This window comes from Buteo buteo, chromosome 12 (assembly GCF_964188355.1).
Source record: "Buteo buteo chromosome 12, bButBut1.hap1.1, whole genome shotgun sequence".
NCBI classification, from domain to species: Eukaryota; Metazoa; Chordata; class Aves; order Accipitriformes; family Accipitridae; genus Buteo; species Buteo buteo.
Window position 1 is genome coordinate 19,044,452 of NC_134182.1, and position 27,713 is coordinate 19,072,164.

Below are 27,713 nucleotides of genomic sequence, written 5' to 3' on the forward strand. Positions count from 1 at the left end.
ATCCATTTTTCTCTGAGAGCCCAGGGAGGCTGGGCAGGGACAGGTAGCTTCGCAGCCCCTTGGTGACCTCCTTGGAGGGGTCTATAGCTCTGGGGCATGCTCCAGCTTGCTCACACCCCCCCTGCCCTCTTTAACATCCCCCCACCCCAAACAGGGCTTGATCTGCAGCCTTAGAAAGTGGGGGGCATGAACCTGCCTTTTGCTTTTGTTTAATTACTTCCATTCACATTTAAACTTCCATTATTCATTTCATTACCTCTTATTAAAAAGCATTTATTCAATTTATACCTGCACTTATATGGATATGTATTTAAATTATAAGTTTTTTAATATATATAGCACATACACACTAAATAGGCACATATATACATACAGGAAGTGAATCCACAAATAAATAACACAAATATTTATAAATATTTGTATGCTCCTTCAGATATATATACTCATATATGAGACAGAAAAGCCTATATTGTTATACTTAAGTGCTCCCTAGTCCAAAGGAAATGGGCAGCCAGTCAGAGGGTGTTCTGAGATCACATGAGTAGGACAGCCTCAGAAATAAAATGGCAAGCAGCCAATCACAAAGCACTATGAAAAGAGGAGGGGCCTAGCCTGTGCTGTGAGGAGGCTGCCATGCTGTAGTGGGAGGGGGCCTTCCTGCAGTGATGTACCATAGGGTATGGGAAAAAGCATTCGGTCCTTCCAGTAAACATTTGCAACACTGTCACCTCTTTATCAAGATGCCTGTTTGCTCTTTGAACCTTACTTTATTAGTAGCTTTAACAACCTTAGATGGCGTCCTGGCTTCAGCAAAGAATTTCATAGCCTAATTATATAGACATTTGAAACTATATCCATGATAAATCAAGAGCGCGCATGCCTTAAATTGCATTAAGATGGCACTTTGCTCTTGTGTTGTGACAGAAGAACAGGCTTCATTATAAACTTTTACAGAATATCATTCCATCGCTCCTTCTGTTACCCTCTGATTCAATATAAGCAGCGCCAGCCCCTGCAGTTCTTCGGCGTTTCTACATCTTTATAACATTGTACGCCCCCCATTTCCAGTTCCAGCAACTGCACAAGAGAGAAGTAAAACCAGTTTTCTTTTCAAAATAGGTTTTCTTCCATAGGAAAGAAAAAAAAAAAAACCCACCCCCTCAAACATTTTAGGTTGTTTTTACCATGACAGTATTTTCAAACAGCAGCCACAGAAGCAAACCAGTAGTGTTTCTCATTTTAATTGCATAAAACCAACATGAATAAATTTTATCAAGCCTGTAAGTATACAGAGGTTTATTTTTTTAATAGTGTATACTTTTATTTACATGGAAAAATGAGCCTACAGTTTCAAGCCAAATAAAAAGGACAAGGCTAAAAGTGGAAGAAGAGGCAGAAGAATGTGTGGGCTTTTTAAAAAAGGATCTGGAAGACAGAGAGGACACACAGAGTGAGCTAACAGCAAGAGTGGCTGCTGATGCACTTGAATTTGGAACAGCATCTGAAAAACCAACTCTTTTATCCCTCACTTAATGTGTGGTGAAAGAGTCCAAAATTGAGCAGTCCTTCAAACCTCAGACATACTCTGGGGTGCTTGAAGCTTAGTAGCCATATTTTTCATTGAGATGAGTCTTGCCATCACCGCTTTGACCTAATGGACAAAGAGGAAGAGTCGCATTATTTTTTCCCCCCTCATCCAAGACAAATGTGTATCCAAGTACAAAATAGCCTCCAGGCAGCACCAAAGCTTGTGTCAGACAAGCACAAAGAGGATAAAAAGACAGAGCGGATATTACAAGTCAAATTGTCTTTTGATTTATAGTTGTAATTTGTCTTAACCTTACTAATAGTGTCAAGATTACATCACATATTCCTGGGTTTGTTTTGTTCCCCCCCCCCCCGGTGTTCTTATTTATGCAGCTTAGAAAATAAGTCTGATTATTAGGAGGCAGAGACAGAAAAAAGAGCTCTCTCTTATGGACACAGCTCACTTGGCTATCCCAGATCAGACCTCTGAGTTACTGAATCAGGTATTTTGTTCCAGTGGATTCATCTGCCAGAGAACTGCACTCTTTTCATTGAAGGATAATTCACCAGATTATAGTTTTCTTCAGTAAAATTTATTCTCATTTTTATTATTCCCTTTGGAGCCTATCTATCTATATTATAAGCCCGGAACAGCGTTATAAAAATTACAATAATGAATCTACCACATTAAAGCTAAGCTTTGAACTTACTATGAAAACCTCAATGTATGAAAATGAATTTTCCATTTTAGAGAAAATGAAAATTCATTACACTGTTTAAGAATAACCTCACTTAGCTAAAAATGCTCTGGAACTAAAGTAAAAATTGTTCAACTTTAACATAAATTGGATGTGTGCATCAATTATTCAGTGCCTTCACCAAAGCATTACCAAGACTTTTCTCCAAAACACATGACCCACAGTGTGTATTCCAATGATTTTTGCAAAAATCTGCAAAGTAGATTTTCAGATTTCACAGACTTCTATGAAAACTGAGAATACTAAGATTGCTGGAGCATTTATCCCTAGTGAAGGTTTGAGCTTGTCTTTCAACTAGATCATCATATCACTATGTGTGAATGGAGTTAGTTCTCTCGGGCGTTACAAAACTGAAAAACAAACTTCAGGTATATCTGTCCATTGAGATGAAGCTACTACAGATATGGCCTGTCTTTCACTGCAAGCCTTGCATGGCCATACAACAAATATGGGGCACAACATGCCAGAAAACATCAGGTTCTGGGTAAAGTATTCATGAATTACTTTTTTCTCAAGAAGTTACAAGAACACCCTGACTACTAGGTAGATTCTTGAGTTATAAGACTAAAAACAGTAAGGAAATGGTCAATACCTGGAGGAGGAATCCATATGCAGTAGTCTGGGTCATCATCTGGGTACTGTGAGGAAAAAAAAGGTTGTTGGACCTGCAAACCGAGAAAAGATTTTTAAGGTGTTGCACTCCTCCAGCAGTGTGTCACAGCCACTAAATCTCTCATTAATTCAGAGACAAATACCGAAAGGTGAGGGTTATTTCTACAAGAGTCAGGGATGAAAACAATAATACAGAGGAAAGAAGAAACATCAAACCCTCAGATAGATCCAGTTTATTCCCAGTGGATTCACAGAAGAATAGAAATGCTGGTTAGATGAGACCTCTGGAAGTCATCCAGTCCAATCTCCCCCTCAAAACAGAACCATTGCCAACTGCCACTTCTGGACAGTTTAATCTTGTCATCCTAATGTTTGGTAGTGTCATTCAACACAGAATTTCTTTATGCAGGGAAAAACTTTAGAGTAGGATTTTCAAGTGCTTTACTGATTTCAACACGCAATCCCACTGAAAACTTCGGGTTTAAGGTGACTTTTAAACTGGAGTATATAAAAGTTCAGCTGTTATATAAGGATAACTTAGTTTTTAAAAAGAAAAGAAAACCCAATTTTTTCAGGTCTCACTGGCATCACTGAAATGTTTAAAGCAAACCAAAACAGGTCACTTGCAATTTAAATGTTGACAAAGCAATGTCTTTTTGTCCCTAGATTTTTAAGTTTTGCCACATCAGCATCCTCTTCTCAACAACTTTTGTTTTCAACAACTGCATGTAGCTACCAAAAAAATTTCATACAACTGTAGAGTGCAAGACTTAAGAGCTCAAAATGTAGCCAAGTTATTCAGCACTGATTTGCATTACTCTGTAGTATCATGACACAGTCTTAAGTTATGCAGTTGAAGCAATTTTTCATTCCCTCAAGAACTTTCCTTCCCCAAATTAACCTCTAAAACAGTTTTTTTGGAAGACTAGTGTTTTCCAGAACATTAGATTTCAGAGTTGAACAGTTTTTAAATGGCTTGTGAACAGTCACTTTTAAATTGTTTTTCTAGTTTTACATGATTCAAAGTTATTCCTCAAATATTAAAAGAGAAAAGGAAAAAAAAAAAAGCTGACTTCTGGTTGATATTTTCCATGCAAGATCTGAGCCCCAAGGCAGAGACAGCATGTGGAAAAAGTGATTTGTAATGGGAGAGAGAATACAGCTAAGTCATCTGCCATTTGGAGAATGCTCAGTGTTAGAGTGAATTCTATGCTGATGAGAGGTGCTGACTTGACTGCCTCAGCATGAGAAGCTGCCTTGTTCCCCCCTAGTCATAGAAATGGTATAACTTGGGTTTTAGCAGTATAAATTTACTCTTACTTTTTTATCAACATGCTTTATAGGCCAGCCACAAAGGACAATTCTAAAGGCTGTGCCTACCCAGTCCTTAGGTTCTTTGCCAGGACTAACAAGGCAGCAGTTAGCACACACAGGCTGCAGGGAGTTAAGTTTCTTTAAGTAAGTGTGCAGGGCTAAAATTAGATGGTCACCACAAAGAAATTGTCGTAATGGTCAGAACTCACAGCCCACCAAGTACAGTAATCTTTGACGGCAGTCAGCAGAAGGGTGGGATGCACTCTAAAGGGAAGATCCTCACAGTCATTAGGCTAAGAGTATGCCGTCAGAAAAGTTCCTTCCCAGCTCCAGGAAGGCACAAATTGCCTGCATCCCAAAATGTGCAAGGCTCATATACTTTACATTTTCATATAAATCTTATGCACAGGAGGAACATTATCTGGTACAGCCACTCAAATTCAGTAATAGTTTAGTTGCAAAAGACAATCTCTTAGGCTCACCTCTTTCCACATCTTAGAGAAGGACGAGGTTTGATAATGGCAATACAGACTAGCTAAAACTTTAGTACAGCATGTTCTGTGTCAGCCAATACATGCTTCCCAAGCTATTCTGAAAGGAAAGTTTTGCAATGCCATTCCAAAGCCCAGAGAGCACCTACATTCTACAACACTTGTGATACAGGAGAAGCAGAATTTAGCAGAGGCTAACTGCTAAGTGAAAAGGTGAAAAAAAAATTGTGATTGAATTGAGAGCCTCTATCATGCTTGAAATGCTGTGCTTTACCTTTTCATTGGAGACTCCAAAATCTGTGTCCAATGGCAGTGTGTGGTTCTACATTTGGGTCTTAGTCAGCAAAAATGCACTACTATCACCAAGTCATAATCAAATTGTTACTATTTCACTAAAGAGCCTACTAAATGATCTCCTGAAACTCTTAAGCTGCAGGAGTCATGGTATCATAACTGACCTTGCTTGAGCTATTCATTTTCTTAACTTTCTCAGATGTCTCTTCAGGTTCCTTATATACTGCCTCAGATGCTGGCAAGAAAGAAGATCTGTTTTATGACACATCACAAATGACCAATTCTATGAGAAATAAGCTTATAGGAAGTTCACATAAAAATGGATACATCCAAAAGGAAATCCAAGACAGTTAACTGCAACAAAATTCATACTTAAGACTGCTGAACATCTTTTTGTTTTTCATAGATTTAATAACTTATGTTTAATACACTGTTAAGTCAGCTACCTGCATGCAGTTTAATAAGATCCTCTCTTTGGGATTCTGTAACACACTTTAGTTAATGTCAGATGTTTATTTTCTAAAGGATATTCTCTATCTGTAATCACTGCAGTGACTGATTTAGAAGGAAACAGTAGGAAATGTGCAGGACCAGCATGCCTTTTTTTTCTTTTTTTAAATAAAGAAAATAACTTTACAGTAACATAGGCAACAGGAATACAGAAGGGAGAAGTATGCCTTGTTTTTCTGCCACTTAATCTGTGAAGTACTGAGACTCTTGTGGCTTAAGTCTATGGATGAGATGATGAGGTCAGGACAACATTCTTAAGAGTCTGAGTTATGAAAAAAATAGAAAATTCATACAGATCTCCATTTTCAGTACACCAAACAGTCTTCATTTTGAGGATCTGATTTTATTTTTTGGTGTACATGTTAGAGGGATCATCTGGGTCATTAACAGATTATTAGCTAATGTTATGCAGTATTTGTCACTTTATAAAAGAAAGTTTTGTCCTGTAGTGTTAAGAGCTACTGCAAAATAGTAAAGGGGGGGAAGCATTATGTTTATGCTCCTAAATTAAAATAATTTTTCTTCTCTTGCTATTTATTTTTAAAACGAAGGATCTCAAAGCAGTTAATGGCTACGAAATGCAAGGAGAACTGAAACATAGTTGAAGTGACCTGTCTTCACCATACACTTACCACTTACCAAGCAAAACACAATCCTTCATTTCAATTCCAGATTCTTTAGGCTCTAGATTAGGCTTAGTTTCCTTCTACTGACAGAAGACAGTAAGTCCTTTAGACAGTTTCTAAACCCACATGCTACTGTACAATAGAGTCTAAATTGTATTGCTTACCTTGAGATTTCTCTTGTGAGGGTCCCATCTGAGATTTATTCCTTAGTATCTTTAGCTCAGGCAGAAAATTAACCCCTGTAAAAGAAAAAAGAAAGAGCTAGGTGAGCATTCTGCAGTAACTCTGATGAGTAGAGCGCTAGCATCCCTGAGACAAAGTACAAAAGGGAACTCTTAGCTACATTTGTCTCAGGAAGAACTCTTCTCTCAAAAGTCCTCCAAATTATTTCATCCACCAAGTCCATCACAATACAATATTAAAGAAAAGCTTGTGACCAGTTAAAGCCTACTTTCCAAGAGCAACCTGTCCAGCATTAAGCCAAAAAGTTAGAATTAGGTTTCTGTCATCAAACACATCATTTACTGAGAAACATCATTACTGAGTTTTCAAATGCATCAAGCTGATATAGAAAAGGAGGGATTGGAGATAAACCACACAGATACAAGGAAGATACCTCTCCATTACCACTTTTAAAATTATTTTTCCTCCTTAGAAACGAATCTGAATCTTTACACAGACATTTGTTTTCTAAGTCACTCTCCCTGCCAACATTGTAATTGTTTTCATATGGACACTTAATCTAATGAAAGCAGGGCTTATCAAAATAGGACCTTTCTTGAGTCCAGGAGATTTCTATTTCACCAAAAGCATGAAAAACTGACTGCCAAGCAGAGTTTCAACCGGAACCATGTGAAACTCAGCTGTTAGCACACAGACTCTGGACTCATGGCAAAAATCTATGGAAAAGAAATCTGCTGGAGAACCAGTAATTCAAACCTTAGGAGATTCACATAGCTCTGAAAAATTCAGCAGTAACAGACTCAGCTTCATTACTGGAAAAATCAAAACCAATGGTTTACCATCCTGAAGAGATTCTAGATTCTTGTTATTGCAGGGAGAACCATCAGGAGCATTAGTTTCTTTTCCTGTTTCTTTCTCTGTTGTCATTTTCATTTCCAGGTTTGATGCTCTGCTGTTTACTGTGTCTACTTCTTGCTCCTCCTCCATTTCTTCCTCTTCTTCCTCCTCCTCCAGTCCATCATCTTTCATTTTTAACAAGCTTTCAGGGATGTCTGGACGCTTAACAGGCAACTTCTGTGGGAGAAAGACTTGTGCATCAGCGCTAAGATAAATGGAGGTAGACATCACATATTCACTGCAGGAGAAAGCACACATATTACTGTTGTAGAGACAGCTGGTTAGGAAACATTCTCAGGATGAAGAATAGTTAGGTTTTAAGGAAAAGTTATTAGTAGAGATGGAAGATGAAAAAATATGTCTAGACCATAGACAAGGTGTGCAGTCTTTTCATAAGAGGGATACTGGAAACTGAATCAATCTTGGATATGATCTTAGCTATAAGATCAAGAAAAACGAAAGAAAGTAAAGGACCAGCTGCTGAGGTATAGCAACAGTTCAGCCTGATGTCCGCGGACTGCCTCTACTTGATCCATTGCCTTTTGACTGCAGCTGTGCCCTAGGAAACTGGCTGTACAAGGGCACGGAATGGCAACTGCTGGCAGCAAACAACATCCAACAGCCACTGCTTGCTGCCCTGTGCATGTTCCACTGCCCCAGGCTTGTGCCTCCATGCTGGTTCCATGGCCTGTGAGAAGGCACGGTTGCCACCTACAGTCTCCATAGCCTGAGAAGGTGTCTGAGAATAGCCTCTGACTCGCAGCACTTATGAATCCAACTTACCCCCAGGCTTCCAGTTTTCAGCTTGAATTTGCCTCCCCCTTTCATTGCACCAAAGAGAGGCAGGGCAATCTTTTTAGGCTTGCTCTTTGCTTCCAGACTATGACTCCCACTCCTAATAAAAATTAGATACAAAGAAAAAGAGCGTACAAAGTATCAAACAAGTCTTATATTAAGAAATGCAAAAAAATCTGCAACTTAGAAGTGGATATATAAAAATCATTCTATTTCTCTCTCACTTGCACCATCCAAGGAGGAAGCTGCAGGAAATGATTCCTCCATCCTATATACATGTTGTAGGATTCAGGCACTTGCCATAACAGGAAGCAAAAAAAAAAAAAAAAAAAAAAAAAGGAAAAAAACCCCTCTATATCACACAGACTCCCTCAAATTCAATTGCACACACGTACTAACGTATCTATATAACATATATGTATATATAAAACCACACTCAAGGCCAAAACTCAATTTAAATAAATTAATTAAGTAATTAAACCTCTAATCAAGCTGCCACTAGCAAATGATGAACGCAGCACACACCCTTTTGAAGTGCAGTAGCACTGCTAGGCAGTTGTTGAACAGCCACTACACTTGACTTCCAGGTACATTTCATGGAGTGGAAGTGGTCTTCATGTTGCACGTAATACCTGTAAAATTCTTCAGTTCCTTTTGGATGCAGGTTGGGAAAAAAAAAGTTTAAAAAGCTGACACCATGCTTCCAATCCCTTTCCCCTTTCATCCTCCCAGTGTGGGCTTATCTTAGTCCAGCGTTGTGGTACGTCTGCCTCAACCACAGATGCTGCAACAGCCAAAAGGCACAGCTGCTTTTTAAAGAGATGAACCAGGTAGTTTGAAGGTCGTCGTGCTTTTGTGTTTGAAAAGCTCTCTATTTACTGGGCTTGCACAACTGCCCATGGATAACAACAACGGTAAAAATAATGGTTTTACACTTTAGCCAAGACTTACTGGGGCTTCAGCTCAGGCAGTTCTGCAGGCTTGACAAGCTTTATTAATCCTTTGAGTCTCTGTTGCTCTTTCTTCAGTTCAAACGACCGCAAGTGAAGCTTCTTTCGTGCCACACTGTCTAAGGTACATCCTGATTTTATTTCTGTCATGAATTCATCCAAAGAATCTTGAGCTGCTGGCTGGGACTGGACTAGGCAAGATAAAGGAAGATACATATTGTTACAGGTGGGGAGATGAGAGTTGTACTCATCAAGTCCTACCTTTAGAGAATAAGGTATATAGGAACAACTATCCTCTCTGCAAGTTTCTGTTGAACAGTGAAATAATGGAGGTTGTTAGCCCCGGAAAGATGAAAGCATTTCTCCTAACAAAAGCCTGACAGTAAACTTTAATCCACTAACAAAGCCTCTCTTAAAATTGAATGTTTCTTTATAAGTGTCTCTATTCTAGGTTGTGCATCTCACTTCAGGATCTGCTGTCCCTAAAAAAAAGTGGTGTATGGGTTCTTTTTGTAGTCAAAGACTAAAATAAACACAGCTACAAAGAATCCCACACCACTGCATGGGGAATCCCATTTCGGTTTTCCTGGAATGTTTATGTAATAACGCTTGCAAAGCTCGAAATGAATCAACACATGATGCTGCCTGCTACCCCTGGATGACTGAGTGCATACAAGAATATTTTCATATGTTAGGCCAATCACACAAAATTTAGCTTTGTTTTGACTGGGTTTTCTAACAAGAAAACACTGTTCTGTACTTGAAAAAGTAACAATAGTCTTTCTACTCCACCTGATTTCAAATATTAATAATTCTATGCATATTTGACTAATTAAAATAAAACTCAGGAGGCAAAACTAAAGCTCTAATGACTAAGGAAAATAAATACAGAATTCTGACATATGAATTTCAAATAACCAAACAAAAAAGCCCAGGAAAAAATCCTTTCTTGGGCTTGAACAATGCTTCAGAAGTTTTTATATGGTGTTCAAAAATAACTTGAAGGCAAACAAAGAAAAATGTTGTTACTAGAATTTTAACAAGCCTTTTGACAGGCAGTCTTCTGCCTTTTAATATTGTATGAAAAGTGGCAAATCCAATATTTATTTGCTGCATTATAAGCATTTATGTATATACGCACAAGCATAATTATGTGACCAATGAGTCATTTTCAGTTCAAATTGAGCTAGTTAGGGAGCACTTGAAATTTTAAATGTGTACAAATAAAACAGTAGAAGTTATTAGGAGTACATATTCAAGCAGTTTTACATGACTTAAATATTTAGAGAAAAGTCTAATAAGACTCATGTTTACAAATGGACTCAGTTGAAAAGGGTATTTCCGATCTAGAACAAACCACAATTTACAATTTGCAAATATATGAAAGCCACAACAGTAACTGTTCAAAGATATACAGAATTAGGAGGCTTCAAAAGATAAGAAACAGTTGTAGCATCCACCTCCACACAAATATAAATGATGACAAAACATGTTATAAAAGAAATACAGATAGAAATACTCTTCTTTTTCCTCTTAACTATTTATATGAGCCAAGACAAAAACCATCAATGAAAAGGTATTGTTAACAACCAGTCTGAAACTTGTAGCATGCAGGAGCTAAGCAGAACGATCATTTAATTTAAACACCAAATTTCAAAGATATGGTTTAGTGTCTAGTCAGATAATTCAGAACAATTAAAGATATAGTTCCACAGCTTGCTTCTTTAGCTGCAGAACAGTGTAAGTGCTTCAGTCAGTGAGTGATCTTCAGCGAGTCAGATCACCCTTTCTTGTGAAGAGGATTCTCTGTTTGATTCCACCAACAGTGCCTAAGATCAGGTAGTTCAGCTTACAGAGTTACTGTTAGCATTTGGTATCTGTTGCAGCAGTTTTCTACACTACAGAAATAAAACTTGACATCGCTAGGCGGTGAATCGATCATGGCTATTATACTTTATATTCCAGTGAAAAAAGCTATAGGGTTATTTACTGCACCATCAACTTACTGATAGTTTTCTTCTGAAGATGAAAACAAAAATGAGACTGAAGAGTTCTACGTATTTGATTTTCATTCAGCTGCATCAGTGAATGAGAAATACCAAGTCAGTCCATCAGTAATTAGCCCTGAAGAACTCCAGAGAACAATTTGTGAACTTCTACTGCAATTTTTTAGACAACTACTTAATTTCTCCAAGTGCTTGGTAAGAGGTGTTGCAATTTAGCCTATCATTCACTCATTGGTCTCTACGCTCTTGCCCTTAGGCTACAAATAATCATTCAGAGCAAGAAAAAGTGTGTTAAGGTTTCAGAACTGTATGTAATGCAGCAGCTTTGCCAGACGGCTCATGATAGCGGTAAGAATCACCCACGATCAATACACATGCTCCTGGCTTATGCTTGTACTTGGCATCTGTGATTAACCTGAAGCACCCAAAGAAATAAGAGAAAACACAAGTATCTAGAACAACACCCCCCCCAAAGTAACTGATGATGCAATATTTGCTATGTTGTATCCTAGCCTAGTTCTAGGAAATTCCCATCCAATACTGAATTACTCTGTATTGCAGTATGCGCTGAGACTGCAATTTTTCTAAGGTTCTAGCTGTGTAACCAGTTACAATTTACCAAACCATGATAACATATATCAGAATTATATAGTGTTAGTAGTAGAAGTCTATAAACTGATTCTTCCTTATCCCAGCCTCTATTACAATATGATTAGTCTTGTTGGTAAACAGCATCAGCAAAAACAAAGGCATCATAATATATGAAAGCTTGGAATTACATGTTTCAGTTGATATAAAGCATTAGCTTCTCCTGCTAGTCAATTGTTAACTACTCAGAACAGTCATGCTGAAAACTATTCCTTTAAACACACGGAACCAACTCATCAGTTAGAGCTTTCAGTGGAACACTACTGTTTTCTGAACAGTGATCTGGTATAATCAATCACCAACAAAAATGTTGATACAAATGAGTTTTGGTGTGAAGCTGAATTACTAGAAACATACCCATATAATGCACAAAAGATAGCCCAGATGTCAGATTGTTGCTAGGCTTCTTGGAGAGAGGTTTGTCTTCTGACAAACTGACATTGCAACCTTTATTAATGCCAACTCTGTTAAAAAGGTTTTTGTATGAAGAGCCAGCCTAAACACATTTCCTTCATGCCTTCCTTTTATTCCACCAGACATCATCAGTAACAGAAAGCAAAATGCAGCTATTTGTATAGCTTTTAAATCTAACTCACTACCATACACAACCACCACTTCAGAAAGGCTCTGCCTTTGTACACAAAAGCATAATCCTAGAACTGAATGGCACCCTCTCATAAGCTAGCAAGTCCATTGAACATAGAGGCTAAGCGTCAACTGCTTTGACTCCACACTCCTCTTTTCCCACCTTTCCTTTTTAAGGCGCATTTACAATGACAGAAGTGAAATAAAAGATACTGTCTTTTCTGTCAGTTGTTTGCTATTCCGTTATAAATGGTTTTGGAGGGAGTGGAAAAAACTGGATCAGTTTCACTAATACAGGCAGATAAACAGTAATAATGCCCACCCTCTTAAGCTCCAGGAGCTTGTACACTCACTTCCTTACCTTAACTTAGATGTTGCTTGCTTTGGAAAAAGCTGCATTCATTAGCAAGTGACTATACAAACACCATACATAACTATTGGATGAAGAGCATAAGTATCCTCTCTAGCTAACTCAGTGACCTGTAAATCTTCCTATCCCTTTGTGAAAAATGGACACTAAAAAAAAAAAAGAGTACTTAAGACAGAAATCCATAAGATAACTTTTTCATGTCTTTATTGTTCATTATGGAAAGCACTATGATCAAATGAACTTCATGCCTTACCTTTCCCTGAAGCTTTCAGCTTCTCTGTTATCTCAGAAAGCTCATTTTCAGCTTCATTTAGCTTTGTGACCTATGAAAGAACAACACACTTCTGAGATCTTTTTATCTTCTTAAAATCCCCTTTTAAAAGTTATTCAAATATCCTAGCAAATTATCTCCATTTTTCTACTTCTGATCTTTGACCAGGAGTTTCTGGACTGAAAAAATTATAGTCTAGATTGTTCCTAAACAACTTCTCAACCCTTTCACATACTGTTCAAATAATTTTCTTTCTGAAAGACAAATACACGTATAATGCTTCTGCAGCAATGTTATATCACCACCGTGATCCTCCAACCCTCCCTATCCCTGCTCCCCCACACCCTATTGTCTGTGTAGAACTTTCAGTTGTCACATGCCTGTCAGTCCAGGCTGCTTATTCTTTGAAGCAGAATGAGATCCTTCTTTGGGATGTGCCCTATGCACTTGAAAGCTTGCAATTATTTTCTGATGCTTTAAAACTATTGTAAAAGTATCCTGTTCCGGTATTTCATTCACGCACTGCCATGATCCGCCAAGTGGAAGGCAATAATACACAGGCAAAAGCAAGATAGTATGCTTCCACCAGAATATATATAAAGCAAACAATATTTTCAGGTATTTACAGATATTGTCCACAAATCAAAACCCCACTATTTTATTCTAACTTGGCCAATTGAGAGCTAAAGGTCTGAAATTATATTGGAGTTTAAGTTAACAGAGAAAGATCAGGAAATATTTTTTATTCTCCTTCTTAGCAATAAAAACATGCATGAGAGAATAAGCCTGGCACATCATAATAATTATTCTTACCAGGGAGTCATAAGTCTCTGGTTTTTCTTCTATTTTACCAGCTTTTTTCATTCTGTTCAGTCGTTTCTTTTCTACAGCACCAGTTCGATCAAGGAAGGTGTCATCATCACTGTCATAAAAATCCTCATCTTCCCAGTTCTTTGATTTCCTTTTTCGGGATACTGGGAAAGGTAAGGGAGAAGGCAAGAAACAAAGTGATTTACATACCACTGAGCAATAAAACAAATTCAAGATGGCAATCTCAAATCCCTAATTTAGGGCTTTTAGAACAATTACAGCATTTGACTAGTTATTCACCTGCTTCTTGCCTCAATACTCCCCGAGCATCAAGTAGCCTGCAAGCTTCCAATGCGCACTGTATCATTGCTTCCTTCTTCTTTCCTGAATGCAGAACCTCTGCCACCAGTTGCTTTCCTGATGCATCATCCACAGGCAACCTGTTCAGTTTGAAGGATCAGAGAACAGCTCAGATACAAACAGCTTCTCACGGATGCTACTCAGATATTTTATTTATCATGTTAGAATTGTTCTTTCCATTTCACTGTAGTCTTTTTTTTGTGGGTTAAATATTTTCACTTTTCATTTCATACAGTACCAATCAAAACACAAGCACAGATCTCCTAAAGCATGCAAATAAATTTTTATTTCACTAGTCCAAACACTAATTCTTCCTGTATTCATTCCATTTGGAATACAAGAAGTTAAAAGGTTAAACGTCAATCCCTGAATCACTTTAAGCACCAATACCTTGCATCCATACCACACCAGTAACAAATATTTTCTATGCTGAAGCAAAAGTTTCCTAAGCAGTACAATCATTGCAATGTTGTACCTATCCATTTGAGACCTATCCTGTTGACTTAATTTTCACCTCACCTTCTCCTGTCTTATAAAAGAACGACATTTGTGGCCTCTTACAGGAATCCATCTTTTATACCATAAAAGAACTGAAATTGGGTACACAGTAGAATATTATGATTTTTTTTCTCTCCCCCATTAGGAATTGAAAGATAGTCTCCTGGTTTCTTCTCTTGTATTTCAATTTCACATATTTCTCAAAACAAGGGGAACTGAAAGAACCTAGACTCTTGCTTTCCCAATTTTCATCCCTAAGGAAAATCAACTGCTGCCAGACCAGAAAAGAGTGCAGATACTGAACTAGACACTGATTCTTGAACTTCTATCTCAGTATCAGGGCTTAGTCTAATTCCAGCTGGTATCCTTGACAAGTGTGACAAGACAAGTAATTCTTTCAGCTTTTGTTCGTGAATTCAATGAAGTCAGCTTCTATGTACAAAAGCGAATGGAGAGATACATACTTGATTTTGCATACCCAGCTATTGTGCCCACGATCATCATATTCATATTCTAACTCTTCTCCTAGAGAGGAAAAGAAAGTTGATGTAGTAACCAAAATTGAAATAAGCAGGAATAATCTCTACAGCAGAGAGGAATGTCATGGTTAAACAAAAGAGATAAAATGCCCTTGTTACATATCAAAGGACTGAATTTGCGATTTTTTTTTTTTTTTTTTTTTAAGCCATGGGATCTTCAGCTGGTATTATGCTTATTTGGTTGTTTTTCACAATCAAGTCTTTTCAGATAAAAAAACCCCACCCAACAACAACAAAAACCACCTCTAAGTGGCCTGTTCAGGAAGATGTAGTTCAAAGAAAAAAGAGTCTTGCCTCTGCATGTATTAAAGTAAATGATATTGAAGTAATGACAGTTTGCAGTCTGGATTCACAGATTAATTTGTCACTTCAGCAAATAAGTGAGTCATCTGTAAGTTTCGCTAGCAACCATTGAAAGTTTAGACCAATTCATTATTGCCTTTTGTCTTTTTATACTTTCCAATTCTATCTCACAATCATAGCCATCTCCAAACAGAAGTCTGGAATTTGACAGGTTTGGATTTTTCAGCATAGCTTCAAAGCATGGGTGTGGTTTGAGCATCACTCCAGAGGAATACAAGGTGTTCCCTGCAACTCCCAGTTTAGGAATTAGTAACTAAGTCTCAGATATAAAATGGTAAGCTAAGTTTTAATAATAAAAAAACACAACCCCCCCAAAAATAAACCACCAACAACACCCCCCCCAACTTGACCAAACAAAAAACCTTACCCACAATGTAACAGAAAAGTTTAGCTCCCATACCTTAAATCCCAAAGAAAACACATGAGCACAAACAGCACACTTTGCTAAATAGAAAAAAATTACTTTTTAATTAAAAAAAAAAAAAGAAGAAAAAAATAGTACCTTCTCTGTCAAAAAAGCCCTGTAAGGCCTTCCTAGGATCTTTCATATAGAAGGCATCTTGTACATCCTGAAAATCAATAGCAATAGGGTTTTCTTCAACCCCATCCTCCTCAGCATCCTCCCCTAGAAGGATACATGAAAGTGCAAAAAAATTATTTCTGCATCCAATCAAAAAAAACCCCACCAAAACCCTGCTTCTTTTTTGCTATTAGTTATCCCATCATAAGATACAGTTTCGCAGATGAACGTCACTGCAGTTTCAGCGCTTTCAAGGGTTTATGTGCTTATACATTTCCATTCAAAAGACCAATTCATTTTGTACTGAAAAGCTCATTCATCACAATTTATCCAGCTTTAAGATGTGGACTTCCTGTTTAAATTTAAGGACAGCTATACTGCATAGATGTCTCAAGCAATTACATTTCACCTCTCAGGCAAAAGTGTGGACATCATCACAGGAACAAAACACAGAATATTAACCTAAACTCTCAGTTTCATGGCCTTTTATAGGTGTAGGCAAATTACCTTCTTCCTTTTAAAAGGAGCTCTAGCATACTTCTCACCAGATATAAGCTTGCCTTCTCACAGCACTCTTCTTTTTAAAAGGAAAAGGATTAATTTGTACTCAAGAACTTCCACTGGATCGGAACACTTGGCAACCAGCTGGAATTTCAACCCTAGCATTCACTGAAAACTGGCTGAAAGACCATCCAAGGAGCGTCAGCTGATTTATACATCACCACTTACCCATTCCCCACGAGCAGCTCATATCAGTGTTCTGACTGCTCTCGCTTCTCTCCTCTTTTTCATCTTCTTCATCAGAGTCCTCTCCCAACATTGTCTTTTCTAACTTCGCTTGCTGCTGCTTATGCAGTGCCTTCAGTTGAGTCACAGTTAGCTCTGACTCACACTCCAGGTCCTCTTTGGGTCCCTAAGTCACAAACAGTAACTTAGCATAAATGTTTTTTAAAAGAAACAAAGAAGTATTTTGAACACATGTGCAGATTATGTACAATAACAAACAAATCATTATAGTGCTCTTCAAAAAGTGGAATCATTAGCCCATTTGTTATGGTTTGCATCCCAAATATATTAGTTTTAATGCCCTTTCGGGGGGGGGGGGGGGAGAAAGGAACATTATTGTGTACTTGTAGTCAGATCAATATCAAATATAACTGTATTTTAATGGCAGAAGGCAAAAATTTCCATCAGTGCCACATGGGAGAATGTGAAGAACGAGCAGCTTCTGAAGCATGTGTAGGGCACACCAAGTGCTCTCTAAGCTCCTGCTAATAAAAGCTGCTCTTTTCACAAAGACATATTAGTGCTTTACCTTACTGATGCATCATACTGTTGGAGAGAAACGCCTTTTGCGCTCACTGCACATCGGCAGAAGCTGCCATGCCTATTCTCACGCTGAGCCCTCGGCAGAGCTGCCCTGTGCCCAGTGCACCAGGGCAACGCAGCAGCGGCCCTACTCTGTCCTTCAGCCCCAAACCCCACTGCAGAGCCAGCAGCCAGTACCTACAGCTGACTACTCTTCCACAGCAAAACAACCACGGCAGCGCTGGGCTGCTTCCAAAGCACCCAAACCGCCTCACACCTCAGAAGCAGCTTTCACCCGGAGCGGCCACGGATATGTAGATGGGGCCGGGTAAATTCCCGAGGTTGATCCGGGGAAGCCTGCACCACACGGGTCACCCGGCACACGGCCCAGGGAGTGTGGAGGGGCCGCCCGGGCCCCAACCCACCTGCAAAAAGAAGAGGCGGGAGCTGCCGCCGAAGCGGAGCCCGTGGCCCACCCGCACCCGGCAGTAGGTGCGGGGCGGCACCCGCGCCTTGTTGAGGAAGGTGCCGTGGGTGCTGCCCAGGTCGTACACGTAGAAGCCGGCGGCATCGGCGCCGCTGGGACCGTCGGGGGAGCAGCCAGCGCCGCGGTACTGCAGCACGGCGTGGTGCCGCGACACCGAGGGGTGCTCCAGGGCCAGGGCGCAGCCGGGCAGCCGCCCCACCAGGAACCAACTGCGGCCCTCCAGCCGCACCGAGCCCAGCGCCACGCCGCCCTTCAGCACCTCCAGCCCGTAGCCGGCGCCGGCCGGCGGGCGGCTGCCCCATGGCGGCTCCTCGTAGCGCGGCGCGGCGGCAGGGCGGGGGAACGGTAGGCTGGGCTCGCCGCCCTCTGCGGCGCGGGGCGCGGCGGGCAGCGGGCGGCTCGGGCGCTTGAAGGCGGCGGGCTCAGCCGCCGTCTCCGCGACCTCCGCCATCTTCCCGGGTCCGTTCCTAAATAGAGTCGTCCGGGGACGAGTACCGTTGCGCCTGCAGTACTGGGGGTAGGGCGCAGCTCCAGGGGGTCGTGCCGCTGCCTCATCCACGACCCAGGGTAGCGTAAGGGGTAAGACTGGGAGGGAAACAGCGGCAGAGGAGGCGGGAGCGACAGCGGCGATCGCTTTCCTCCTCCCGGAGCGAAGGAGAGCTGGTGGCGGGGGAGCCGCTTCTGGTAGCGGACTGGGCCCGACTTCCGGCTCGGCGGCTGGGAGCGGAGCGGTGGGGGTGCTGCGGGGTACGGCGCGGGGGGGAGCTCCGCGCCGGGCGGGCTGGCTTGGTGCCGCCGTGGCGACCCGCCGGCCGGGGTGAGGGGCCGGGGTGCGGGGCAGCCGCGGGCCCGGAGCTGGGCCCGGGGAGGGCGGGTGGGTGGCGGGGCCTTGCGGGGACGGCGGGCGAGCCGAGTGGGCCCCCCAAAGTTTCTCCACGCGAATCAGGGCGCGCCGTGGGTCCCGCTTAGCGAGGTGCCGGTGTGGTCCAGGCGGAGCCACACCAGCCCCTGTTACAAACAGAAATAATTGCTGCCTCACGGGTGCGTTTCTTTCTCCCCCCCCCCCCAGGAGAAGCAGCAATGTAATCTGTTAAATGCCAGGCTTGCGTCCTGATGCCATCGTGGAAACTGCACTGCTCAGTAAGGCTCTGAGCGACAGCTTTCTTGGCAGTCACAAGTTGCTTTATTCAGAGCATCATCCCAGCTCCACTTTCTGTTGCTGCCCAAAGCCTAGCGCTTTTCCTTGTGACAAGGCTCCTTTGTACTGCAGTATTTGGTAGCTGCCTTCTGGGCTCTGAGGACGATACGTGATCTCTGTAAAAATGCTGCGATATTGGGGTGAGATTCCGGTTTCATCTAACCAGGCCAGCCGCAGCTCCTTTGACCTGCTTCAGCGTGAGTTTCGTACTGTGGAAGTCCAAGATCCTCCACTGCATCAGCCATCTGCAAACAAACCCCGGCCAACCACCATGTTGGACATCCCCTCGGAGCCCTGCAGCCTCACAATTCACACCATTCAGCTCATCCAGCACAACAGGCGGCTGCGCAGCCTGATCTCCATGGCTCAGGCTCAAAACCAGCAGCAAGTGGAGGGCATAAAAACTGAAGACAATGAACCTCTGCCATCTTGTCCAGCCTCTCCACCTCTCCCTGATGACCTGCTTCCTCTGGATAGCAAGACCTCCAAAATGCCATTTCAGCTGAGGCACAGTGACCCAGAGAGTGATTTCTACAGGTGTGTTGGTATTTCGCTGGGTTAGTTCTTGGCTGAAGGAAAGCTGAGTGTTTTTAAGTATATACATAGTTGTGTTGATTCCCTTAGGCTGAAGGGTCAAACAGTTGTATGTAAAGTATAAAACAGGCTTCGAAAAGGAAAGATTTAGATTTCTCCTGTGTGGATAACATGTGCATTGTTTAAAATAAGTGTGCTTTTGTTTTCTGTCTATAAAATGTGGATATGTAGTGCTGATTTCTGTCTTGTAGTACTACGCTAAACATTTGTGAATGGTTTTGCCATCTTCAATGGTATTTTGACAAGTTTAGTTATAGGATATGAAGTTTCTTCCATTTACGTCACTTACAACTAAACTTGCCTTATTGTAACTGAAAATCCCGAAGACACATGACTAGGTTTTGGCTGCTTAGTTGTAGGTTCCAAAAAGATGATTTGATAACGTATTTGTAAGATTTCAGTGGCCAAGGACCTGTGACATAGTACGTTTCACCCTGTTTGTTGATGTTATTCTGGTCAGAGGTGGCATTAAGTATAGGTAAGGGAATTCTTGTCTCTGATACTGGCTTCACCAGAAAATATAAAGGAAGGTTGCATTGCTTCTACCTCTGCAGCCAACCTTTGATTAAACAGTATTGCCACCACCTCCCTGCATACCCCTCTGACAAGCACTAAATTCACAAGGAGGTGTTGTATTTCTTGCAGGATCTGATGATGCTTTGTAGGTTATGTGCATTTAAATTCAGAGATTAATCCTCACTACTCTAACTTTCTGTTCTTAGATTAAATACTGTGCACCAATGAAGATGATGTGGGAGAGGATAATACATTTTAGTTTTTAAAATGGATAAAACGTGCATCAGTGAAATATAACTTATCAGTTAAATGCCACTGAGGTCTTTAATGGCCTGAGGTTGTATAAAATGTGTTTTATTGAAAGATGTTGCTTTTGGTAACAGTCTCCCTGAACAGTAGAATGATTCTTTGTGCTGTTTGTGGAGGAACACCGTCATCCTTCTTGGAAGAAATGAAGTAATTAGCCAAGAGGGTTAAATGGAAATACGACTGTGAGAATAAAGTCTGAGCCCTGTGACTCCTGCTCTTTCTGGCTCTGTGGTTTGTAGAACTGAGCAGTGTTCTGCTCTGTCCTGCCCGGTGGCTTCAGCTTTAAGTTCAGTTTTCTGTGGCTCTGTCCATGTTTTGGCGTCTGCTTTGTCTTTTTCTTGTCCCTTGCGACTTTCTGGGGTCTGAGTAAAGGAATGTTATTTAGCAGTCAACCACATGAGGGAGTTAAAGGACTAGACTCAAAAACTGGATAGACAATTTTGAAATGAAATGTTTTGTGGCTGACAGAGTGGATTTATAATGAGCAGCAGTGTAGGCTAGAATTTATGTGCTTGCTAAACCATACACATTTATGCTTTTCCAGGAGGAAGGCTTTGAGTTTGTTGTTGCATGTTTGTTCTTAACTGTTTTAAGACACATGAATTAAGAATAGCAGGTGATGTTATAGTAGTAAAAATAAAGTTATATGATTTGCAGACACTTGTTCTTAGTGTGTAAAAACAAATTCAAGAAAGACCACTCTTCCCCTTGATAAAACATGGTAGTCCTTAATTTTATGCTGCCTTCTGGGGTGCCATTGTTAGAGTTACAGTATTTGACTAAATCCGTATTTTAATTCCATTTTCTTTGTCAGTAACCTGGATCTGAGAAGCAGTGTAAAGGTATATTTAGACATAGGAAGAAAGGAAGATAAGAGCAGCCAGCCTGAATCAGTCCACAAGTTTCTTTAATACAGACATGTCCTCTTCTGTTTCCTTGTTACTCATTTTCATCCTTTAACCCCACACCCTTGTCTTTTATTTTGTTATCCCCTGGATTCATTTTGTTTTTTCTCCTGTCTGCCCTGCCCCATACCTGTAACCCCTATCTCCCCACCCCTTTTGAGATGAGGAAGAGGCAGAACCTAATTTATTGCTATTTTCAGTTGTTCTGGTCTTTTCAACACCCCAAAATCTATACCACCAGCAGTTTTAATAATGATACTATTCATCTCCTCCATTTTTCCAGACTGTTTATAAATATGTTGAAACAAACCTTGATTCTGGCACAGATCCCTGAGGGAAGACCTGGGCTCCACAGTGGAGATCTCTTACATACTTGCTTGCTGATGGATTTGGAGGACTCTAGTAGGTTTGTGAAGCAGGTTTTCCATTTACAAAAACTGTTTGGACTCTTTCGGAGTGTAACATATCTACCCATGTGTCCTCTAATTCTGTTCTTATAATTTCTTTGAATTTCCCTGATGCACCAGAATATATCAGGCTTCCCAGGCTGCAGTTCTTCATACATCTCTTCTGAAGCTATTAAAAGAAAATGTTTTCACGTTTTCTGTCTTCTGGTCCTCATGGGGCAAGGTGGTTTAAAGCAAGAGGTGACTCACCACAGCTATTCAACTATTTCATCCTTGAATTCCTTTAGTATTCCTGGATGAAATAACATCTGGTCCTGGTGATTTGCAACTGTTGATGTTACCGTTCTTGGAATACACAATAAGGGATTAACATTTGGTTTTGGTTGGTATAGAAACAGAAGGTAAGCTTAAAGCATAATCGATAATGAATGAGTAAGGAACTGTAGACCTGAAACTACCATTTGAACAGGAGGCTCTTGCCATAATATGGCTGCTAGCTTTTCCTTCTCTGTTCAGCTTCCTCTGATTAGCATGGTTCCGTCTTCAAAAGAAACCTAACCTACTCATTATGTGCCTCTTCAGATGCTTTTTCTTGTTTGTGCATGGTTGGTTTCTTAACAGATTTCTCTGCCATTCTCTCTCATTTGCGTTCCTGACCACATTGGATCTGTGCTTTGCATTGAAAGATAATCTGTGAACGAAATTGGAGGCTTGCAATGGGAAGACAGTTCATAGCAGAATGGCTTGTAGTTAAGAAATGTCTGTACAGAGGTAGGGATCTGTGTAGGTGGGATAACAGGTTTAATGTTGGGAAGGATTTGGAGCAGTGGAAATTAGAGCAGGCAGAATGTACTTTCCCTGCTGGACTAAACACTTTGGCTTAGCCCCTAAACTGTCTGGTCTTCTGGGTTGGGCCACTGGGACCCAATTTATTTTCCAAATGTTACCTATTACCTCTTGCCATTATCTATTCATCAGCTTCTTTTTATACCTGTGCAGCCTTCTGTAGACATAGCAGAGATATTTAAAAAAGAGGTTTACTCAGGAAGAAGTGGAAAGAGCCCCTTTTCCAAAAGGAAATAACTTTCTGGTTTGAGTTAGTGTGCTCTGTGCTTTGATGCACTGACTAGTATAATCTTGTTTTTCCAATGTTCTCCTTTATTTTACAATTTTGGGGGAAGTGGCTCTGAAGCGACATTGTTGCACCTCATTTGGCAGAAATTCAACTCCACAATGTAATGTTTGATAAAATTGATGTCTTAAAAGGAAAAACAATCCCTCCCTCCATCTGCTGCTAGCTTATGTGCACCTAGGAGGGAACAGAGCCCTTTAATCCGTTATTGCAGTTGAGTGAATCTCGCCTGTCGATCCTCATACTGACTTAGCCCAAACACTTTCCCCTGAGTATAGTTGCATGGGAAATGAACCATGAGATCTCCTTCCCTGTAAGAAAAACAGCCTTACAGGAGAGGAGCTTGGGTGAATGGATTGTGGTGCCTTTGGGTAATGTCTTGTTGACACAGAAGATGGGCCTTTTGTGAGTTCTGAAACCTTATTAATCCTGAAAATAGGCCTGGTTGGTATAGACGGACAGTTTTCTGTTGTGAGGTTCTGCATGTTGCAGGTTTGCTGGCAGCAGTGGGAGAAGGCTGGGCTTTAGTTCTGATGAATTCGTGGCTTGGCAGGTAGATTTCTGTCTGGAACATCATCTAGTGTTGGTGACCCATATATAAAAATATAGATCCTATTGGAAATACAAAATTGAAGAGCAACAAATTGGCCAATATTTGTGATAAATTTCATACTATATATTCTGTAGAGATGACCAACTCCAAGTCACAGGCCTAACTGCCGGTCTTGTTAATCTCTGGTGACAGAATTTTAGGGATTAAAGTGCTCTTGTTTACTTGCAGCTGTATGACCCTGGTAATATGTTAAATAGGTTTGGCTTTGGATGGGAGCTGGATGGGGGGCCTTTCAGGAAAGCAGTAAGTGGTGCAGAGGGTGGCATTCTGCATAATGATAGTATCTGGAAGGGTGCTTTTGTAGATGCTATGTACCTGGATGGTATCAAAGACCAAGGCTCTTTACCTATGATCATCAGGTAAAAGAACTTTGCTGCTCCTTTTTGGGAAGGCTTGACATTAGGTAGCTGCTTTCAACTAAATGTGTCTATATGTCTGTTTTTGTTTATGTGTGTTCTTATCAGACAATACTTGAAGGTTAAAGGAGATGAAGAAGAAAAGATATTTTCTCATTTGTTGTTTTCCGTTAACATCTACAACAATATTTCAACGTATGCTATCTAATCAGGCTTTTAATCATCTTCCTCTATTGTTTACTGTGGGAAACAGGAAAACAAGAGAAGAAAATGTAAGAAAACCAAAACATAATTGACTGACCTTACCAAGAACAAGAGGTGGGGATTTGGATTTGAGTACAGTACCTGAAATTTCTTTTCTCTCTGTCTTTAATTGATTAGATTTCAAGTTGATTATATTCCTTTCAGCATAGTGACCTAGCTGCATTTTAATGCTGGCAATTAGTTTCTTTTCCTGTAGGAGTTTAAAAGAGATACAACATTCTTTGCTGCTTCCGAGCAGTGATATGCATTGCTAAATGGTTGTTGTGCTCTACTTTATAAGGGGCTGAGTAGCTGCTTGGGCTTGCCAAATTCTGTGTTTAGTTTAAGTTTGTCCATAGTGTTTTGACTGAATGGCAGAGCATTGGTAATGGCTCTTTATTTGTCTCTGTATTAATAGTAGTCTGGTGTTTGGTGTTTTTAGTAGCATAAGATGCTCCCAACTGATGGCTGCTGGAAAGCTAGGTATGTCCTTTATATGTGTTAAAAAAGAAGAGATTCTTTTTTATAGGCATAAATTTTGATGCTTGTTTTCTGGTTGGTTTTGTTTGATGTTTGTTTTTTTCTGTTGTAACCTCCTGGTCCCAGTGTTGTATGAGACATATGGCTGTTTGTGAACTTCAGAAATCTGTCACTGGGAGGTAGAGGGAGAAGTATGGGAGTTGTAAAACCAATATGGGTGACACTTGGTTTATAAGGGAACTGATTGATGATCTTTTAATTCATATTGTCAGAGCGCCTGCTGTTTTCTTTACAAAGTAGTTACATAATTGAGTAGGAATTGGGACGTGAGTCATTTTCTAGCAATTAATAGCTGGGATGAATCATGACCTGAGAGCCACATGCTGTTCTTAATATCCACTTAGAAATATCATCATCTGCATCTCTTAATATAGTGTGATCCCCCCCTTTATTTGAATAACCAGAAAGTGCTGAGCTGGTGTTCTTGAAAATGAATGATTTTGGTCCTGATAGCTCTGAGTTTAACATTCCATTTTTACTCCCCTGAAATGTTACCTTTTTTTACTGCTGTGTTTCAGTGGTTTTCTATGGCTCAGTTCGGAGGATCAGGGAGAACTGAGGCTCTGTGACCCAGCATCTCAGCGAGACTGAAGGGTACCTAATGCACTTGTTGGAGAAACAAGAGTAGTGAGGATTTTATCAAGGCATCAATGCTGTCTGTGTACTGTTTGATCAGGTCTTGTTACTGGAAAGAGTGTGGTGATACACAAGTAATGTAGGATGAGAGCAAGGCAAATCTCAGGGTGGGCTGTGGAAGATGTTGGGAAAAATTGATCAGAAACAGATGAAGGGTGAAATTGTTAGCTTAATTCTGCCATTGGTACTGAATGATGTGTAAAAAAGTATATAAATACTATACTTAGCAGAAAGGAAATTTCATTTTTTGACATCAGCATTTGAAGACCGTGTTACTGATATGGGCAAATACATCACATGCATTTAATTGTGGGTTGAAAAATCTGGTAGAACTATGTTTACCTTTCAGAGGCCTTGCCCTGTATCATCTTCTCTTTTTCCTATGTGGAATTTCTATTTGTTAACTCATCTTGATGAAAAATCTGGTTGCCTGACTGTAAATGAATGATATTTGAAGTGCTTAAGTCAGTTGTTCTCCATCGTCTTCATCCTGCACAGTCACTCCTTCCTGCTTAGCAACACCAAGAAGACAGGTCTGAAACCCAAGGCTGGGGAATGCTGCTCTACAGCGGAACCTCTCCAGGCCTGGTGTTCACTTCTTAGGTTGCATATGGGGATACTTCTTTCAGTGTCGTACTTAGTGGTTACTGGAAATGAGGGGAGGGAAATGGTCTTTTTGGCTACAGTGTACCTTTATGAAATGTATGTGTATCCTGTTTCTTGCTTTTTATGTGTGTCTTTTGCATTATAAATTCAGATCTTGTCTATCCCAGAAGCCTTTGTATCTGACTATTAGGCCTGTGACATCAGAGATAATATGGAAGGGAAATGTAATTAACTGAGAGGGGAAATGATTTGCATTCATGTTATTTAAAATGCCTTTTTTTGTTTGTGTCAAGGACCCATTTAATTCACATCTCCAGGAGAAGAGCTCTTGGGTGGGAAGGGAGTTGCTTAAGGGTTCAGAAGATTTGCATCCCACATTCATGCATTACCCAAGGAATCTTCTGGCATTAGAAGGGAAAATGATAATTGACAGTGCTGATTTGGAGGGAGGGGAAGAAGGCAAAGCAGATAAACCCTTACTAGGTAGTGTTCCTATGTAATGGAGAAGCTGTGGAGAACCCAAATCAATCTCCTTCCCTTTGTACATCATCTTATTACTGACAATATCTCTTCAACTGATACATTCCTTTCAGTTTTTGGAGGTTTGCTATTTTTGTCTTTTCTGGTTTTTAGAGGAAAAGGGGAGCCAGTGACTGAGTTGAGTTGGTCCTCCTGTCGGCAGCTTCTCTACCAGTCAATGGCCACCATCCTGGCTCACACAGGCTTTGAGTGTGCCCATGAGAGTGTCCTGGAGACCCTGACAGACATTGCCCATGAGTACTGCTTGAAGTTCACCAAACTGCTGCGCTTTGCTGTGGATCGAGAAGCTCGACTTGGGCACACCCCTTTCCCTGATGTCATGGAGCAGGTCTTCCATGAAGTGGGCATTGGCAGTGTGCTCTCACTGCAGAAGTTCTGGCAACACCGCATTAAGGATTATCACAGCTATATGCTTCAGGTGAGAATGGCAGTAGGGACCTGACGGCACCAGTAAATGTACCCCCAGTACAATTGCTTATTCTTGTAGCAAATCCTGGGTCTTACTGAAGTAAAATCCAATCAGAAAACCTCTTGGGTGTGGAGTGGAATCATCAAGGAAAAGAGAAACAGGATATTTTTTTTACTGGAAGACAGAACCCCTTATTTGTGTCCCTACTGAGGCTAAGAATGCTCTACTGATGGTTTGTCTGGGCTTAAGAGGAGGTCCCCAGCTCTTGAATGGCCCAGACAAAAATATCAAGTAGAGGTAAAACCTCTGAATTTTCTGCTTTAATGGCATATTTGGCTGCTTACCATTTCAGAATACAAGTAAGCAGATGAACAAAACTACTTGGCTGTACAGTGGCTTGTGTTTGCTTAAGTAAGGGGTGACTTGCTTAAGCTTTAAGAGTATAGGGTAGTATTGTGCTGATCTGAGTTGTCTCACAGGTGCTACCTTCCACTCTAGAGGGGACTGTGCTTCTGTGGAGAAAGAAGAGGAATTGTTAAATTCCTTGGAATAAGAGGTGCCATATCAAAATAGATTGTAAGAATAAGGGTATGGTTTCTCTTGGTCCAGGTATTCTGTGAAATTAAACATAGGCATTTTATTTAAATGATATGACTGTGTGCCTGCTGTGGACTTACAGAAATGCAAGGATTTGAAGTGGAAATTTTACTCCTACTCACCAAAAAACAAGACTTGAATCAAGTAGGTGGCCCGTGGCCAAAGGCAAAACCTGTCATCCCTTCCTCCTTGTCATGTTACCTGAGTGCCAGTTGACTTATCTTGGAGCAGCTACCTTGTGCTCCTTCTTTTCCCAGGGTTGGCACCTTGTGGCTTACAGAGGCAGTATAAATCAGAGACACCTGTAAGTGAACGTAATATGTAAATTGTGATGGACTCTGAGGTTTGTTCATAAAAATAACATCATCAAGATCTGTCTTCATTAAAAAC

General features: G+C 40.7%; 2 protein-coding genes across 16 annotated transcripts in view; one reads left to right on the top strand and one right to left on the bottom strand.

Moving 5' to 3' along the window:
- Nucleotides 1–1,225: 1,225 nt before the first annotated feature.
- Nucleotides 1,226–18,292, bottom strand: SLC4A1AP (solute carrier family 4 member 1 adaptor protein). 3 transcript variants are annotated; one of them, XM_075042905.1, is made up of 14 exons: nt 18,218–18,292; nt 16,657–16,840; nt 15,910–16,032; nt 14,970–15,030; nt 13,948–14,087; nt 13,651–13,811; nt 12,820–12,889; nt 8,959–9,148; nt 7,996–8,107; nt 7,155–7,389; nt 6,297–6,371; nt 5,161–5,231; nt 2,878–2,950; nt 1,226–1,651 (listed from the first exon to the last, which is right to left on the bottom strand). In XM_075042905.1, the coding sequence occupies exons 1-14, from the start codon at nt 18,275–18,277 to the stop codon at nt 1,602–1,604; spliced, it is 1,605 nt and encodes a 534-aa protein (XP_074899006.1). In that variant the 5' UTR covers nt 18,278–18,292; the 3' UTR covers nt 1,226–1,601. The 3 variants fall into 3 exon arrangements, with proteins under 3 accessions (XP_074899006.1, XP_074899004.1, XP_074899005.1); XM_075042903.1 differs by lacking the exon at nt 18,218–18,292 and adding an exon at nt 17,661–18,199; XM_075042904.1 differs by lacking the exons at nt 5,161–5,231; nt 18,218–18,292 and adding an exon at nt 17,661–18,199.
- Nucleotides 18,227–27,713, top strand: part of SUPT7L (SPT7 like, STAGA complex subunit gamma) — a 78,232-nt gene continuing 68,745 nt past the window's right edge. For 8 of the 13 annotated variants that reach the window (XR_012652495.1, XR_012652494.1, XM_075042912.1 and 5 more), the window contains exons 1-3: nt 18,425–18,469; nt 18,792–19,457; nt 26,411–26,735. Coding sequence is in view for 11 of the 13 variants with exons in the window: in XM_075042912.1 (XP_074899013.1) it covers nt 19,045–19,457; nt 26,411–26,735 (738 nt within the window). In the remaining 2 variants the exon portion in view is untranslated. Of the gene's footprint in view, nt 18,302–18,424; nt 18,540–18,791; nt 19,458–26,410; nt 26,736–27,713 lie in introns of those variants that run through there. The other 5 variants (XM_075042916.1, XM_075042909.1, XM_075042917.1 and 2 more) reach the window with 5 other exon arrangements.